The sequence below is a fragment of the Pseudorca crassidens genome, chromosome 19 (genome assembly GCF_039906515.1).
Source record: "Pseudorca crassidens isolate mPseCra1 chromosome 19, mPseCra1.hap1, whole genome shotgun sequence".
Lineage (NCBI taxonomy): Eukaryota > Metazoa > Chordata > Mammalia > Artiodactyla > Delphinidae > Pseudorca > Pseudorca crassidens.
The window spans coordinates 58,895,221-58,908,464 of NC_090314.1; the positions used below are offsets into that span (position 1 = coordinate 58,895,221).

The 13,244-nt window shown below is 55.9% G+C and overlaps 1 protein-coding gene across 2 annotated transcripts in view; it reads left to right on the plus strand.

The window, feature by feature from the left end:
• The window catches only part of SDK2 (sidekick cell adhesion molecule 2), a 267,499-nt gene that overhangs the window by 206,720 nt on the left and 47,535 nt on the right, over positions 1-13,244 (plus strand). For both annotated transcript variants that reach the window (XM_067715828.1, XM_067715829.1), the window contains exons 19-27: positions 4,362-4,557; positions 4,757-4,855; positions 5,241-5,432; positions 7,049-7,170; positions 7,899-8,008; positions 8,110-8,260; positions 10,723-10,960; positions 11,739-11,854; positions 12,519-12,708. In XM_067715828.1, the coding sequence (XP_067571929.1) occupies positions 4,362-4,557; positions 4,757-4,855; positions 5,241-5,432; positions 7,049-7,170; positions 7,899-8,008; positions 8,110-8,260; positions 10,723-10,960; positions 11,739-11,854; positions 12,519-12,708 (1,414 nt within the window). The remainder of the gene's footprint in view (positions 1-4,361; positions 4,558-4,756; positions 4,856-5,240; positions 5,433-7,048; positions 7,171-7,898; positions 8,009-8,109; positions 8,261-10,722; positions 10,961-11,738; positions 11,855-12,518; positions 12,709-13,244) is intronic.

The window sequence follows — 13,244 nt, forward strand, 5'->3', positions numbered from 1 at the left end:
TTTTATTTAATTTTATTCTATAATTATGTAGCATATTTACATGGTTCCAAAGTTAAATCTACAAAGCAAAGTTAATTCAGAAAAAAATCAGCCTGAATTCTGGTCCTCCTCCTTCCCAAGAGAAGTGATTTCTTTTTGTTTGTTGGTTTGGTTCGGTTTTCCCTTCCATGTCTTTAACATAAACAAAAGCTATGCATGTATAAATGTATACCGTCGCCTTCTTAGATAAATGACAGTGGACTCCACATACATTCTCCATTTTGCTTTTTTATTTACATTGTATCCTGGAGGTCTCTCTGTAAGAGTATATAGAGATATTCCTTGTCCCTTTTTAAAAAATCTGTATCGTGTTCCATTATGTGGATCTCCCATTGTTTAGTCAGCCAGCTCCCTAGTGATGACATTTTGGTTGTTTCCAGTCTTTTACTATAACAAAGGTTTCTGCAGTGAACAGTTTTGTGCCTACATTGTTTCGTACTGGCACATATAACTCTGAAACAGATTCTTAGAAATGCGATTGCTGGTCAGAAGGTAAATGTGTGTAATTTTGCTGCTATTGCCAAAGCGCCCCCGTTATTTTTTTAATTTTTTAATTTAATTTTTAACTGGGAATATAGTTACACGATTCAAAAACCAACAAATGTAAAAAGATAAACTTGTAGCAGGCAGACATCCTCCATCTCACGCCGTGCCAGCCCAGTCCCTCATCTGCCTGGTTCTATCCCACCCAACCTTGAAATTCTCCACACTCCAGGGAACCACCGTTGTTAATTTCTTACATATCCTTCCAGGATGTTTTGTGCGAATCCGTGCAAAAGAGATAGAAAAGTAGAGGGAAAGACAAAGGGAGGGTGCAAAAGAGAATTTCCCCTACTTGTTTTTAACTCCAGAATCTAGCAGGTTATACTCTCCTAGACTCTCGAGCCCGCGATGTACTGCCTCCATCAGAAACAGGAGGCACGTCAGTTCAGCCGTTTTCCCCACAACCATTGAGGTAGCTAATACCGGCTCCTGTAATAGCCTGAGGCTCAGAGAGGTTGAGTGATTTTCCCAGGGTCACACAGTAAATGGCAAAGCTGTGCTCTGTCGTCCTTTCTCTCCGCTTTGGCTGCACATTCTGCACCCTGGCCCCCCCACCATCACACACACACACACACACACACACACACACACACACACACACATACACACACACACACACACACACACCCCTTTCAGTTACAGGGGTGACCCCCTGGGCCTCTGCTGTCTAAGGTGGAGTTGCCTGTCCCACCATCTAGATCTGAAGTCCCCCCACAAGCACACTCACCCACACACCCCAGCCATGCTCAGGGCAGCCCAGTCTGCTTAGAATCCAAGACCAAGGACCTGAGGAAGTCAATCAGCGCTGACCCCCGGTAACAAGAGCAGGCGTGGAGAACCCCCAGCCCTCACCTGGCAGCTGTGTGTACCTCGGCAGATAGAGGGCTGCGTCTAAGGTCTCAGGTCCACAAATCTGAAGCCAGATCCAGGTGGTCCCCTGTGCACTGACCAGTCCTCAACCTTCCTGAGCCTTGGTTTCCTTTTTATAGCAGCACAGGACAGTGATTCGCATGTCCTCCTCATTGTGATGGTGAAACGGGACTGGTCCATGATGGGCTTAACCCAGTGCCAGGCACACAGGAAGGGCTCATGGGACCAGAGCCCAGTGTGTGTGTGGAGCACAGCCTCCACCCCATGGCTGCCCAGAGCCCAGCCCCTTGGAAGCAATAGAGGTGCAGAAGACAATTCTATTGTCTTCCTGGACCTGAGGGAGAGGCCTCTTAACCCCTTAGCCTCCTCCTCTTTGGATGCAGCTACAGGACACGTGGTTCACATCCCAGAGTAAATGTTTTGAAGCAACCCCTGTCCTGCCTCCGTCTTGGGCTCTGGGCCTGGACCTGGAGGATGATGCTGTGGTCATGACTCCACCCAACCGCACGACCATCACCCTGTCCCCATCTTCTTTGTCATATCTGAAGACAATTCCCTGTGAATGTGCTTTAAGGCACCTGTCAAGACATTCTTTGTCCTTTTTTTTTTTTTTTTTTTTTTTTTTTACACAGGCCTCTCACCCTTGTGGCCTCTCCCGTTGCGGAGCATAGGCTCCGGACGCGCGGCTCAGCGGCCATGGCTCATGGGCCCAGCCGCTCCGCGGCATGTGGGATCTTCCCGGACCGGGGCACAAACCCGTGTCCCCTGCATCGGCAGGCGGACTCTCAACCACTGCGCCACCAGGGGAGCCCGTCCCTTATTTTTTTAAATAGTAGTGATCACAATTGGCCTAAACCCGAAAAAATAATATTTACCCAGATTTTGCACTTACTGGAGAAGGCACCACACAATTCTAATGGTGTAATTAATTCGCAATTACATTGATTAAAGTATATTAAAACATCAAGCTTGTTTCTTAATCTACTCCAGCGAAGTTCAGCGATTGAATTGCTATGAAACAAGATAACCGCAATAAGGATGGTATTTAACCTACGTATTAAATACCACTTAGTGTTTCTGATTAGTATTTTTAGGGTCTAATTGGTATCTAATTAACTTGCTATAGGCTATCTTTTCACAATACCAATTAAATTTCCAAACATGCTTTATAAACACACGGCCATGAAAAGGAGGAGATGAAGCACTGTCATGGGCCTGAGTTAATCAAGAGACATTGGCGTGGTATTGTTTTATGTCTATAAATACCCAGGCTTATTAAAATTCATCCAACATAGCTTTTCACCATTAATTGCTATTTAATCAATTTGAAATAATTGAGGAAATCTGTGAGACCAGCTGTCATTGTTAGAGACAGACAAAGGGCCCAGAAAATAGGAGTGTGGGGCAGGAGGTCAAGAAGCAGCAGGAACGTGCAGCAACACGGATGCAACTAGAGATGTTCCTACTAAGTGAACTGAGTCAGACAGAGAAAGACAGACACCACGCGATGTCACTCATATGTGAAATCTAAAATACGACACAAATGAAGTTGTCTACGAAACAGAAACAGACTCACAGAGGACAGACTTGTGGTTGCCAAGGGGGAGAGGGCTGGGGGAAGGATGGATTGGGAGTTTGGGGTTAGCAGATGCTAACATAGCAGATGCTATATTTAATGCTAAAGTATTATATATAGGATGGATAAACAACAAGGTCCTACTGTATAGCACAGGGAACTATATTCACTATCCTGTGATAAACCATATGGAAAAGAATATTAAAAAATAAGAATGTATAGGGCTTCCATGGTGGCGCAGTGGTTGAGAGTCCGCCTGCCGATGCAGGGGACGCGGGTTCGTGCCCCGGTCCGGGAAGATCCCACATGCCGCGGAGCGGCTGGGCCCGTGAGCCATGGCCACTGAGCCTGCGTGTCCAGAGCCTGTGCTCCGCAACGGGAGAGGCCACAACGGTGAGAGGCCCGCGTACCGGAAAAAAAAAATAATAATAAAAAAAGGATGTATAAATGTGTATAAATGAATTACTTTGCAGAAGTTAACACAACATTGTAAATCAACTTTATTCTTCAATTTTTAATAAAAGAGGAAGGAAGGGGAGGTGGGGCGTTTATGCAATTATGGCTGGGATATGTAGAGCGGAGATTAGAGGAAAATTGCTGCTGAATTTCCAGACGGGGTTTTCTTGCCAATGCTCCACCTCTAGAGGATGGTTACAGTTGAAATCCCAACTTGGAACAAGTTTAAAAGAGAGAGTTATCTACATACTGGAGTTCTTAGGAGGAACTGCCCCGGCCCAGGCAGAGAAAGGCATGGGAGCCCAGGTGTAGAAGCAGAGACCCTCAGCTACCCAGGAGCTGTGTGATATATTGTAAGTCACTTAGCCTCTCTGAGCCTGTTTCGTCATCTGTAAAAAACAAGACTGGCTTCATGCCTGTGTGGGGGTTCAGGGCTCCACGCTCAGAAGGACCCCACGTTCAGTTAAATGCTCTGCTGCCGTCTCTGGAAATTCTTCGTAATTTTTGAACAAGGGGGCCTCCATTTGCATTTTGCACTGGACCTGCAAATTATGTAGCCAGTCTTGGTCAAGTACCTCCCTGTGGGGTTGCTGTGGGAATCGAGTGGGAGACGACTCACTGAAACCACCCTGCCCGGTACCTTGCTTAGAGTCAATCACTCAGCAAATGGAGCAGCACACCAAAGTGAGCTCCCAGAGGACAGATGCTCCAGTGGCCTGTGGGTATCCGCCCGGCCTCCCCTCCCTGGGAGGAGGGACCCTAGGAAAGCTGGGCTCCCGGACACTCTCTGTCCGTTGGCCCAGCCTGTGGGAAAGCGCTGGGCCTCTGCTGGCGCGTGCTCGCTGCCGCCCTGCTTGAGTGGCTGCCCTCTCCGCAGCTGATGGCCTGGGAGCCAGAGCAGGAAGAGGAGGTTACCATGGTGACCGCCCGGCCCAACTTTCAAGACAGCATCCACGTGGGCTTTGTGTCGGGCCTGAAGAAGTTCACTGAGTACTTCACCTCGGTGCTGTGCTTCACCACCCCCGGCGACGGGCCTCGCAGCACCCCGCAGCTGGCGCGCACCCACGAGGACGGTAGGCAGCGCCCTAACCCCGGCTCCCTCTGCCCCCACCCCCCTCCGCGGGCCAGGCTGAGCGCTCCAGGCCCAGGACGGCCCTGCTCTTGTCTTCGAGCCGGGGGTCGCCCCTGGAGCCCCACGGGCTGTCTTGAGGACGGTGGTCTCTCTCCGGCTCTAACTGGCATTGGGTGGGTGGGGGACGCTTTTGGGTACAGTGCCAGGGCCCGTGGGACACCTGAGCTTCACTGAAATCCTGGACACCTCGCTGAAGGTCAGCTGGCAAGAACCAGGGGAGAAGAACGGCATTCTCACAGGTAGGCGCCACGGCATCGCTGCCCCGGGGTGAGACGGGCGGCAAAGGCCCTCCCGTCCATGCCCCTCCCTTCGACCTAGTGTGCACCCAGAGCCTCCCAGCAGGCCACTCTTTCTTAGAAAGGACTCATGGGAGGCTCTCAGCCCCCGTGCCCTGAGCCACATCCCAGATCTTCAGCCGCAGTGACCCACCCTCCCTCCTGCAATCCACACCCAACAAGGGGCACCCACCCAGGTTACACTCGGGGCCCCAGGCACGATGCTCCCACCTCCCTCGGCCCCCTCCTTCCAATGCGTGTCTAACTGCCAGACTAGTAAGGAAGTGAGAAGCAGGGCAGAAGGTTAAGGTCCCAGCCAAGCTCACACCACACTGGGGCCTCTCCCCAGGATATCGGATCTCCTGGGAGGAGTATAACCGGACCAACACCCGCGTGACGCACTACCTGCCCAACGTCACCCTGGAGTACCGCGTCACGGGCCTCACCGCGCTCACCACCTACACCATCGAGGTGGCCGCCATGACCGCCAAGGGCCAGGGCCAGGTGTCTGCCTCAACCATCTCCTCCGGGGTGCCTCCAGGTGGGTGCCTGCCCCCCGCGCTGGGCTCCTGGCCTCTTGTTCTCCTGTTCGGGAGGAGGCCCCTTCTTCAGGAAGATTGGCTTCTTCCCACACAGCTCTCCCCTCCCTGGAGTCTGGGGTTCCCGGGTCCTCCCAGGGCCGGCTGCATCCTTGTGATGGTGAGGCCGTGTGGGCTGCTGCCGCTTCCTCCCCTGACTCTTGGGGAGCCCGGGCCCCCGCAGAACCCCACCCTTGCCTCCTTCCGCCACTTCCCCCTCCCTCTGCTCCCCCATCCTTCTCCAGGCTCTGCATCAAGCAGCGGTATCTATGATTCAGGGGAAGAATTCTCACTGTTGCCCAAAAGGTCCAAACGGATTCCAACCAGTGGAAATGTTGGTTGGGAAGGGGATAGAGCAGGGTGAGAATAACCTCACCCCCGGTGTAAACAGCAAGCTTTGGCCCCCATCGCGCTTCTGCCAGGCTCTGTGACCCTGAGCAAGTCAGGCGTCCCCCCCGTGCCTCAGTTTCCCCATCTGTGTCTATGGAGAGACACACCGGATAGCCACGTGGTCCTGTCTGGGTCTGTAAGTCTGTGCTTGTGCGATGTGGCCAGAATCCCTCGACCTGCCCACCGAGGTGGTTGAGATACCTGAGCTTCAACTGACCCCAAGTGATACACTGTAGTGCTCACCTGGCCCAGAGCTCAGTGCATCCGTGCACTTAGCCCTCCCAACAACCCTGAGGTAGGCAATATTATTATCATCTCCATTTTACCGAGGAAGAGACTGCGGCACAGAAAGGTTAGGTAACTTGCCCAAAGGCACACAGCATCAGAAGCAGTGGAGTTGGATTTCAACTCAGACAGTCCGACCCCGGAATCTGTTCTCTCTCTGTTCACCCTGAACCCCAAGGTTCCTGGTCAGAATACAGGGACTTTGGGAATTCCCTGGTGGTGTAGCGGTTAAGAATACGCCTGCCAATGCAGGGGACATGGGTTCGAGCCCTGGTCCTAGAAGATCCCACATGCCGCGGAGCAACTAAGCCCGTGCGCCACAACTACTGAGCCTGCATTCTAGAACCTGCGAGCCACAACTACTGAGCCCGTGTGCCTAGAGCCTGTGCTCCACAAGAGAAGCCACCGCAGTGAGAAGCCCACGCACCTCAACGAAGAGTAGCCCCCGCTCACTGCAACTAGAGAAAGCCCGTGTGCAGCAACGAAGACCCAACGCAGCCAAAAACTAAATAAAGTTAATAATTAAAAAAAAAAAAGAATACAGGGGCTTCCTCCCGTCCTCATCCCTCCTTCTAACCTCCCTCAGCCATTATTGGTTTGGGAGGGCTGTAATGGGTTGTGTGTAGATGGAGAGAATTCATTCAGGAAGCCCAGCCCCCGTTTCCTGGCCCTGGGGGGTTCTCTCAGCCCCGAGCCTACCTCGGTCCCTGGTCTGAACACAGTGAGCCTTAGATGCAGGGCCGAAGGCCGTGTTGTGGGTTGAGGCCTCGGCCATGCTCCTACTCCGAGGTGTCTAGGAAATTGCGACACACAGCCCCCCCCCCCCGCCCCGTGCCTGGAGAGTCCTGTGGGGGGTGGAAGGACCTTCTTCTCACTCCTTTCCTGCCCTGTTTTCCTTTTCCAGAACTCCCAGGAGCCCCCACCAACCTGGGCATTTCCAACATCGGCCCCCGCTCCGTGACCTTGCAGTTCAGGCCAGGTTATGATGGGAAGACCTCCATCTCCCGCTGGCTGGTGGAGGCCCAGGTAAAGCTGCCGGAGGAGAGCCCTACAGCCTGGGCAGCCTGCTCCCCGGCCTTGGCCGCACGCCTGCTCTTGAGAGCAAATCACATGTGTGTTTCAATCTGTGTGAGTTTCACATGCAACTATCAGAAGGTCAGATACACCAAAAATGCCCACAGTTCCACCTCCACCTCACCTGCGTACACACACACACACACACACACACCCCTCCTCTGGTCAGGGTGGTGACTGGCTAGCCTAGAGAAATAACCAGCTGCTTCCTGCAGCCCTTTACACCCATGGGTCTCACCTTTGCCTGCACCAGGGGAGTGTTCAGAAGTTCCAGCACCTGGGTCCCACCCCCAGAAATTCTGATTTTGATTTAGCTGGGGTTTTAAGAAGCGTGCCAGGGTGTTGGGGAGAATCACCTGGGAACTTACTGCTGATAGATATGCAGGCGCCTGGGCACCACCCCCGGGGGTTCTGATTGGCTGGGTCAAGGGCAGCGCCCAGGAGTGGGATTATAATAAACATCCCGTGAGCTTCTGATGCAGGAGGGCTCGGGGTCCCACTTGAAGTCTTGTTTAAGGGCCTGGAAAGATGGGGGCCCCCTGTGGTGCCCTCCGGGTGAGCCCTGGGCTTTGTGTCAAGACCTTCCCTGGGCCGGGCTATACCTCCCGGGAGCTGGGGCTCAGAGCACCCCCATCTCAGCCCGGCAGGCTGGCCAGGTCTAAGGGTGTCTCCATTTTCAGGTGGGCGTGGTCGGGGAGGGAGAGGAGTGGCTGCTGATTCACCAGCTCCCCAACGAGCCCGACGCCCGGTCCATGGAGGTGCCCGACCTGAACCCCTTCACCTACTACAGGTAATGGGTTAGGAAGGGGCGGGGGCTGCCCGGCCTGGGACGGGCTTTGGCCCTGGGGTCCTGCCCTCACCATTTTGCTCACCCGTCTCCGCCCATCTCAGCTTCCGCATGCGCCAGGTGAATATCGTGGGCACTAGCCCACCCAGCCAGCCTTCCAGAAAGATCCAGACCCTCCAGGCGCCCCCTGACATGGCCCCGGCCAACGTGACGCTGCGCACGGCGAGTGAGACCAGCCTGTGGCTCCGCTGGGTGGTGAGGCTCCCGCGAGGGCGGCGGGGGTGGGACGTCTCCTCGGGCCTCAGCACCCTGCAGAGGTGCCTCAAAGCAGGCGTCCACCGGATTCCCTCCAGGCCCCTCCTCTGTTCTGAGCATCAGTCTTAGTCCAATGAACAAACGCCCCACGTGAAAAGAAGCTCAAAAATACTGTGTATTGAGCATTGCCACACGCCAAGCACTTTACATTATTTTTTCTTCCATTTAATCCTCCCAGTAATCCTGCAAAGGACATGGTACTCTCCCAATTTACAGCTACGAAAACTGAGGCTCCGAGAGGTTAGGAATTCACCCACAGTCACACAGCTCCCGGGGTGGTTCTGGGCTTCGGATGTAAGTTGTCTCACCCACCAAGTCAGAGAGGGAGGGGTTGCTTCTCAGGTTGAGGGGGGGGTCGGGGAGGCATTAGGCTCTGTCCCCACAGATCAGGGTTCCACATCGAGGGTCATTACCCCGGTGACCCTGCACGAGTGAGTAATACGTGCAGAGGGCTTCTCCTCCTGCCAAGCTGGGTTCTGAGTGCTGTCAGAGTTGGACCTTGAACCCTCTCCACGAGCCTGTGACAGTGATCCTGGCCCCCACCTTACAGATGAGGAAACTGAGGCAGAGAGAGGTGGAATAACTGGCCCAAGACCCCCCACACCCCCTAGTTAACAGCAGGGCTCGGGATCCCAACCCGGGGAGTCTGGCCCCCAGAATCCGCCGCCCTAACCCCTGAGCCAGCCCATCTTCTGGGGAACAGGAGAGAGCATTTCTCCCCCAGGACATCGCCTGGAACCGCGTTTCCCGGCGCGGTCGCCACAAAGCAGAAACCCAAGAGGAATTCCTAGACAAGCAGACGTGGGGCCAGCACCGAACAGCCCGGCTCCTTAGAGAATCCAGGAATGATAGCTTCAGGGGGAACTGCCTGCCTCCACTTCACCAGGCCCCTCCGGCCATGCAACTCTTTTTTGCTTCCACTAAAGATGTCTTACTAGTTGCCCCAAACTCAACTTGCAAAACCCCGAGCTGTGGGCTGAGATTTACCAGAAAGTCATCGCTGCCTTTCGCTTGCCCGGACACGCCTGATGGAGGCGCTAATGGCCATCAGCCCAGACGAGCGCTAGTTATGAATGACGACGGCCCTCCCAGGCGGCTGGGACCAGCAGCAGGCAGAGCCGTCAGGCCCAGTTCGCCCCTCGCCGACCCCCCGCTTCTCACCTCAGTTCTGCTCCCCTCCAGGCTGCTCCCCACGTCCCTTCTGCATCTCACTTTAAGGTTTCCAAATACTAAAAGGCTAAAAAGTCTGGTACGTAGGGTGGGAGCTGGAGGGGGAATAAAAGGCAGGGGTTGCACTGTGCGGGGCCCCGGGCCCCTCCGGCCCCACCTAATGGCGCATGGCCCGCTGCCTTTCCTTAGCAGGTAGGAGAGCATGTGCTCAAGGCCCATCTCAAGCTCTCAGGCCCATTGATTGCTGTCTTAATGGCCTCTAGTCTGCTTCACTGAGTGTCTGTAGGAGCGGGGGCTGGCAGGAGGGACGGGGGATGTAGGCGGTGAGGCAGAGGCCGAGCAGCCAGAGAAAGTAGGTCAGGACGTGCAGGGCCTGCGGATCACGGGCTCGTCGGAGCCTCTGGGGAAGCAGAATGCGGGCAGGTGAGGGCTGAGGATGCCCCAGCTCCAGCCCTGTCACCTTCAGAGGAGAATCTGAAGGCTGGGCCCTCAGCTCGCGCCTGCTTCAGATCCCAGGCTGCCCCCAGTGTACAAAGACCTCCACCGCTTATCAGCACTGCCCAGGTTCATCCGCATGACCTTGAGCCGGTGACCACAGCCCCACCAGCCTAATCATAGGCTCAGGAGATGAAGTTGTCTTTTTTCTCTTCACTGAGACTCAAACAAAAAGGAGGAGGCTGAAACTGCAGCGGGAGAGGCGGAGGTGTGCTGGATGGAAGGACCTCCTGACAGTGACTGGAGCTCCGCCCATGCCTGAGATGCTGCCTTCACGTGCTTGCTTCTCCAAGGGCAGACACAACCTGAGACCAGGCGTGCCGTAGGCAGTTACATACGTATATGTTGGCAGGCTGAGTGAGGGAGTTAAGTGGCAGAGACAGCCCCTGCCACAGGTGCTGAGTGTGGGACAGACAGCCTTTATGCCTCTCTTCACCAGGGCCAACTCCCCTGGCAGGGTCATAAATTTGTCACCTGCACAATGAAGAGTGGATGCCGCCTCTCCTCTGAACCCAGGGTAGAGAGACAGGGAGATGGTGGGACTGTCAGAAGCACAGAGTTACACAACTAAGCCACACCCAGGGGTGAGAGCGCCTCACGTGGGTGCTGACGGGCTGGACAGTGGGCTGGGTAATCCCGAAGGCTGCCTGGAAGAGGCAGCTCGAGCCAGGCAGTTCTTCCATATGCTAGGTGGGCCTGGCCTCACAGCTGCTTTTCCCACCCCTGCCCTCCCGCAGCCTCTCCCAGAGATGGAATACAACGGGAGCCCCGAGTCGGTGGGCTACAAGATCAAGTACAGCCGGGCGGACGGCCACGGCAAGACGCTGAGCCACGTGGTCCAAGACCGCGTGGAACGGGAGTACACCATCGAAGACCTGGAGGAGTGGACGGAGTACCGCGTCCAGGTGCAGGCCTTCAACGCCATCGGGAGCGGGCCCTGGAGCCAGGCGGTGTTGGGCAGGACCCGGGAGTCAGGTACTGCGCCCTCATGCCAGCTACCCCACCCGCTTCACCGCCCTGGGGCCTGGGGATACCCCCCCACCTTTGTCTCTCTGCCCTCAGGGCCTGCTAAGGGCTCAAAGGCTGGAGCTGTCGTGCGAAATGTCCTGGGCTCCTTTTCCTACTTGTGCTCAGCGTCCCGCAGAGCGCCCTGTGTGTGCGTGGCCGCGCCTTCCAGAACCTGATTTTCCCAGCACTGCTTCCAGAGGTTCCCAGGAGGGGCTTCCCGCCTCTGTGTCCCCACTTTTAACCCTGACACCCAGCAGTGCCTGTGAGACCCCAAGATGGAGGTGGGGGGGTGGGGAGAGGGTACGGGTTGGGTGAGCTCTCAGAACATTCCAGAAGCAGCAGCGGCTCATAGGGGCCTGGCAAGGGGACACCCACAGAATATGTGCTCCCGGCCTACAGGCAGCCCTCATCCAGCCGCGTGTGGCGTGTAGCTCTGTGGCTTTTTCCTAACGCCCTTTAAATGATGGCTGCTTTCCCACCCTAGCCCCTCCCCCACCCCTCGCTGCTACGCCGGCAGGAAATGCAGCCTCATCCTAACGTTAGTCTGAGGGGGGATAACGGGGAGGCTGATCTGAAGCCAGAAGCAGCATCTGCAACACTCCGGAGCCAAAGGCATCATCGTCGCAGAATAATTTGCTATTTGGGGACCGTGCCCCGTTTCCTTCCTCAGACCCCACTCCACCCCCTCCACTGTCGGGTCCGCTCTGGGTCGTGAGCTGCTTCTCTCCGCTCCTTTCTCCCCCAGTGCCGTCCTCGGGCCCCACCAACGTGTCTGTGCTGGCCACCACCTCCAGCAGCATGCTGGTTCGCTGGAGCGAAGTCCCAGAGGCCGACCGCAACGGGCTGGTGCTGGGCTACAAGGTGAATCCCAGATCCGAGCACGGGAGGGGGCTGGAGCCCCTGCACCCACTTCCCTGTCCCGGCGCCCTGTCCTCGTGACCCCCTGGGGCCCAGGACTCTGCCTTCTACAGTGGACACGGGGGATCTGCCGGTGGCATCCGTTGGTCACCATGACAACCAAGGAGTCCTCCCTTGGGGGTGGGGAAGCTTCCCATGAAGGCCTGAGGTCCTTGGGGCAGCTCTACCTCCCCCAGGAGGCCACACTGGGTGCCCCAAGCCTCACTCTCAGCCCCGATGGGCCCAGCTTCAATTTCCATTATCTTCTAGAATTCCTCCCAAAGCTGCACCTGCCACCCCAGCCTGGAAGTCAGGAGACGTAGCTTAACATCCCAGCTCTGCCACTACTGGCTGTGTGACCTTGGGCAAGTCACGCCCCCTCTCTGGGCCTGTTTTCTCAGCTGGATGCTCTCTAAGGAACCTTCCAGCTCCATGGCTGACTGCATCTTTGTGTCCCCCTCCCTCCCCGAGCACTAGGCTTGTGTAACCTGGGAACCAAGCCCCTCCAGGGAGCCCCAGGTCCACCCACTCATCCTCACCCACCTGGCTCCTGGGGAGGAGATAGGAGAGGTTCTGGTGGGACCAGACCCAGGCCGGAGGCCCTCACCCCTGCGCTGGGCTCCAACAGGTGCTGTATAAGGAGAAGGACTCAGACTCCCAGCCCCGGTTCTGGCTGGTGGAAGGGAACTCGTCACGCAGCGCCCAGCTCACAGGCCTGGGCAAATACGTGCTGTACGAGGTGCAGGTGCTAGCCTTCACGCGCATCGGGGACGGCAGCCCCAGCCATCCTGCCATCCTGGAGCGGACGCTGGATGACGGTACGTTTCCGTCCCTGGGAGCCTGGGGAAGGCTGAGAGCTGCGTTTTGTCCACCCCTACCCTGCCCAGCCCTGCCCTGCCCCTCTGAGGTCTCTCTCTGCCCCAAAGGGAACCGTGGCCTCAGGCTTCTGCTGGGGGAAGCAGGTCACTGAGGGCCACCAACCCCACTGCAAGGGATGCTAATTACAAACTGCGCATCCCTAAGGAAGAAATGACAATGCAAGGGCAGACTGGCATCTGATCCAGTCTCTCTGGGACAGGTGAACAGAGAAGAGGATTTGTACCCGCTTTGATTTCTTGTTCACCTGGGGCAGGCTCTCTCCGAGTGCAGGTCTGTGCAAGCAAAAGGCTTGATTTTTTCCTTTACACAAGCCTACGGGTCCTGTTAGCAAACGAGTGACCCCTGCCGGGCTCCAGGCATTCATCTCTGCAGCAAAACTCCCCATCGGAGGCTGAGCTGACAGGTCCTTTGCCCCCCTTGCTCCTCCCCACACACATCCTCACATACTGCTCACCAAAAACACTTGTGGGGTCGG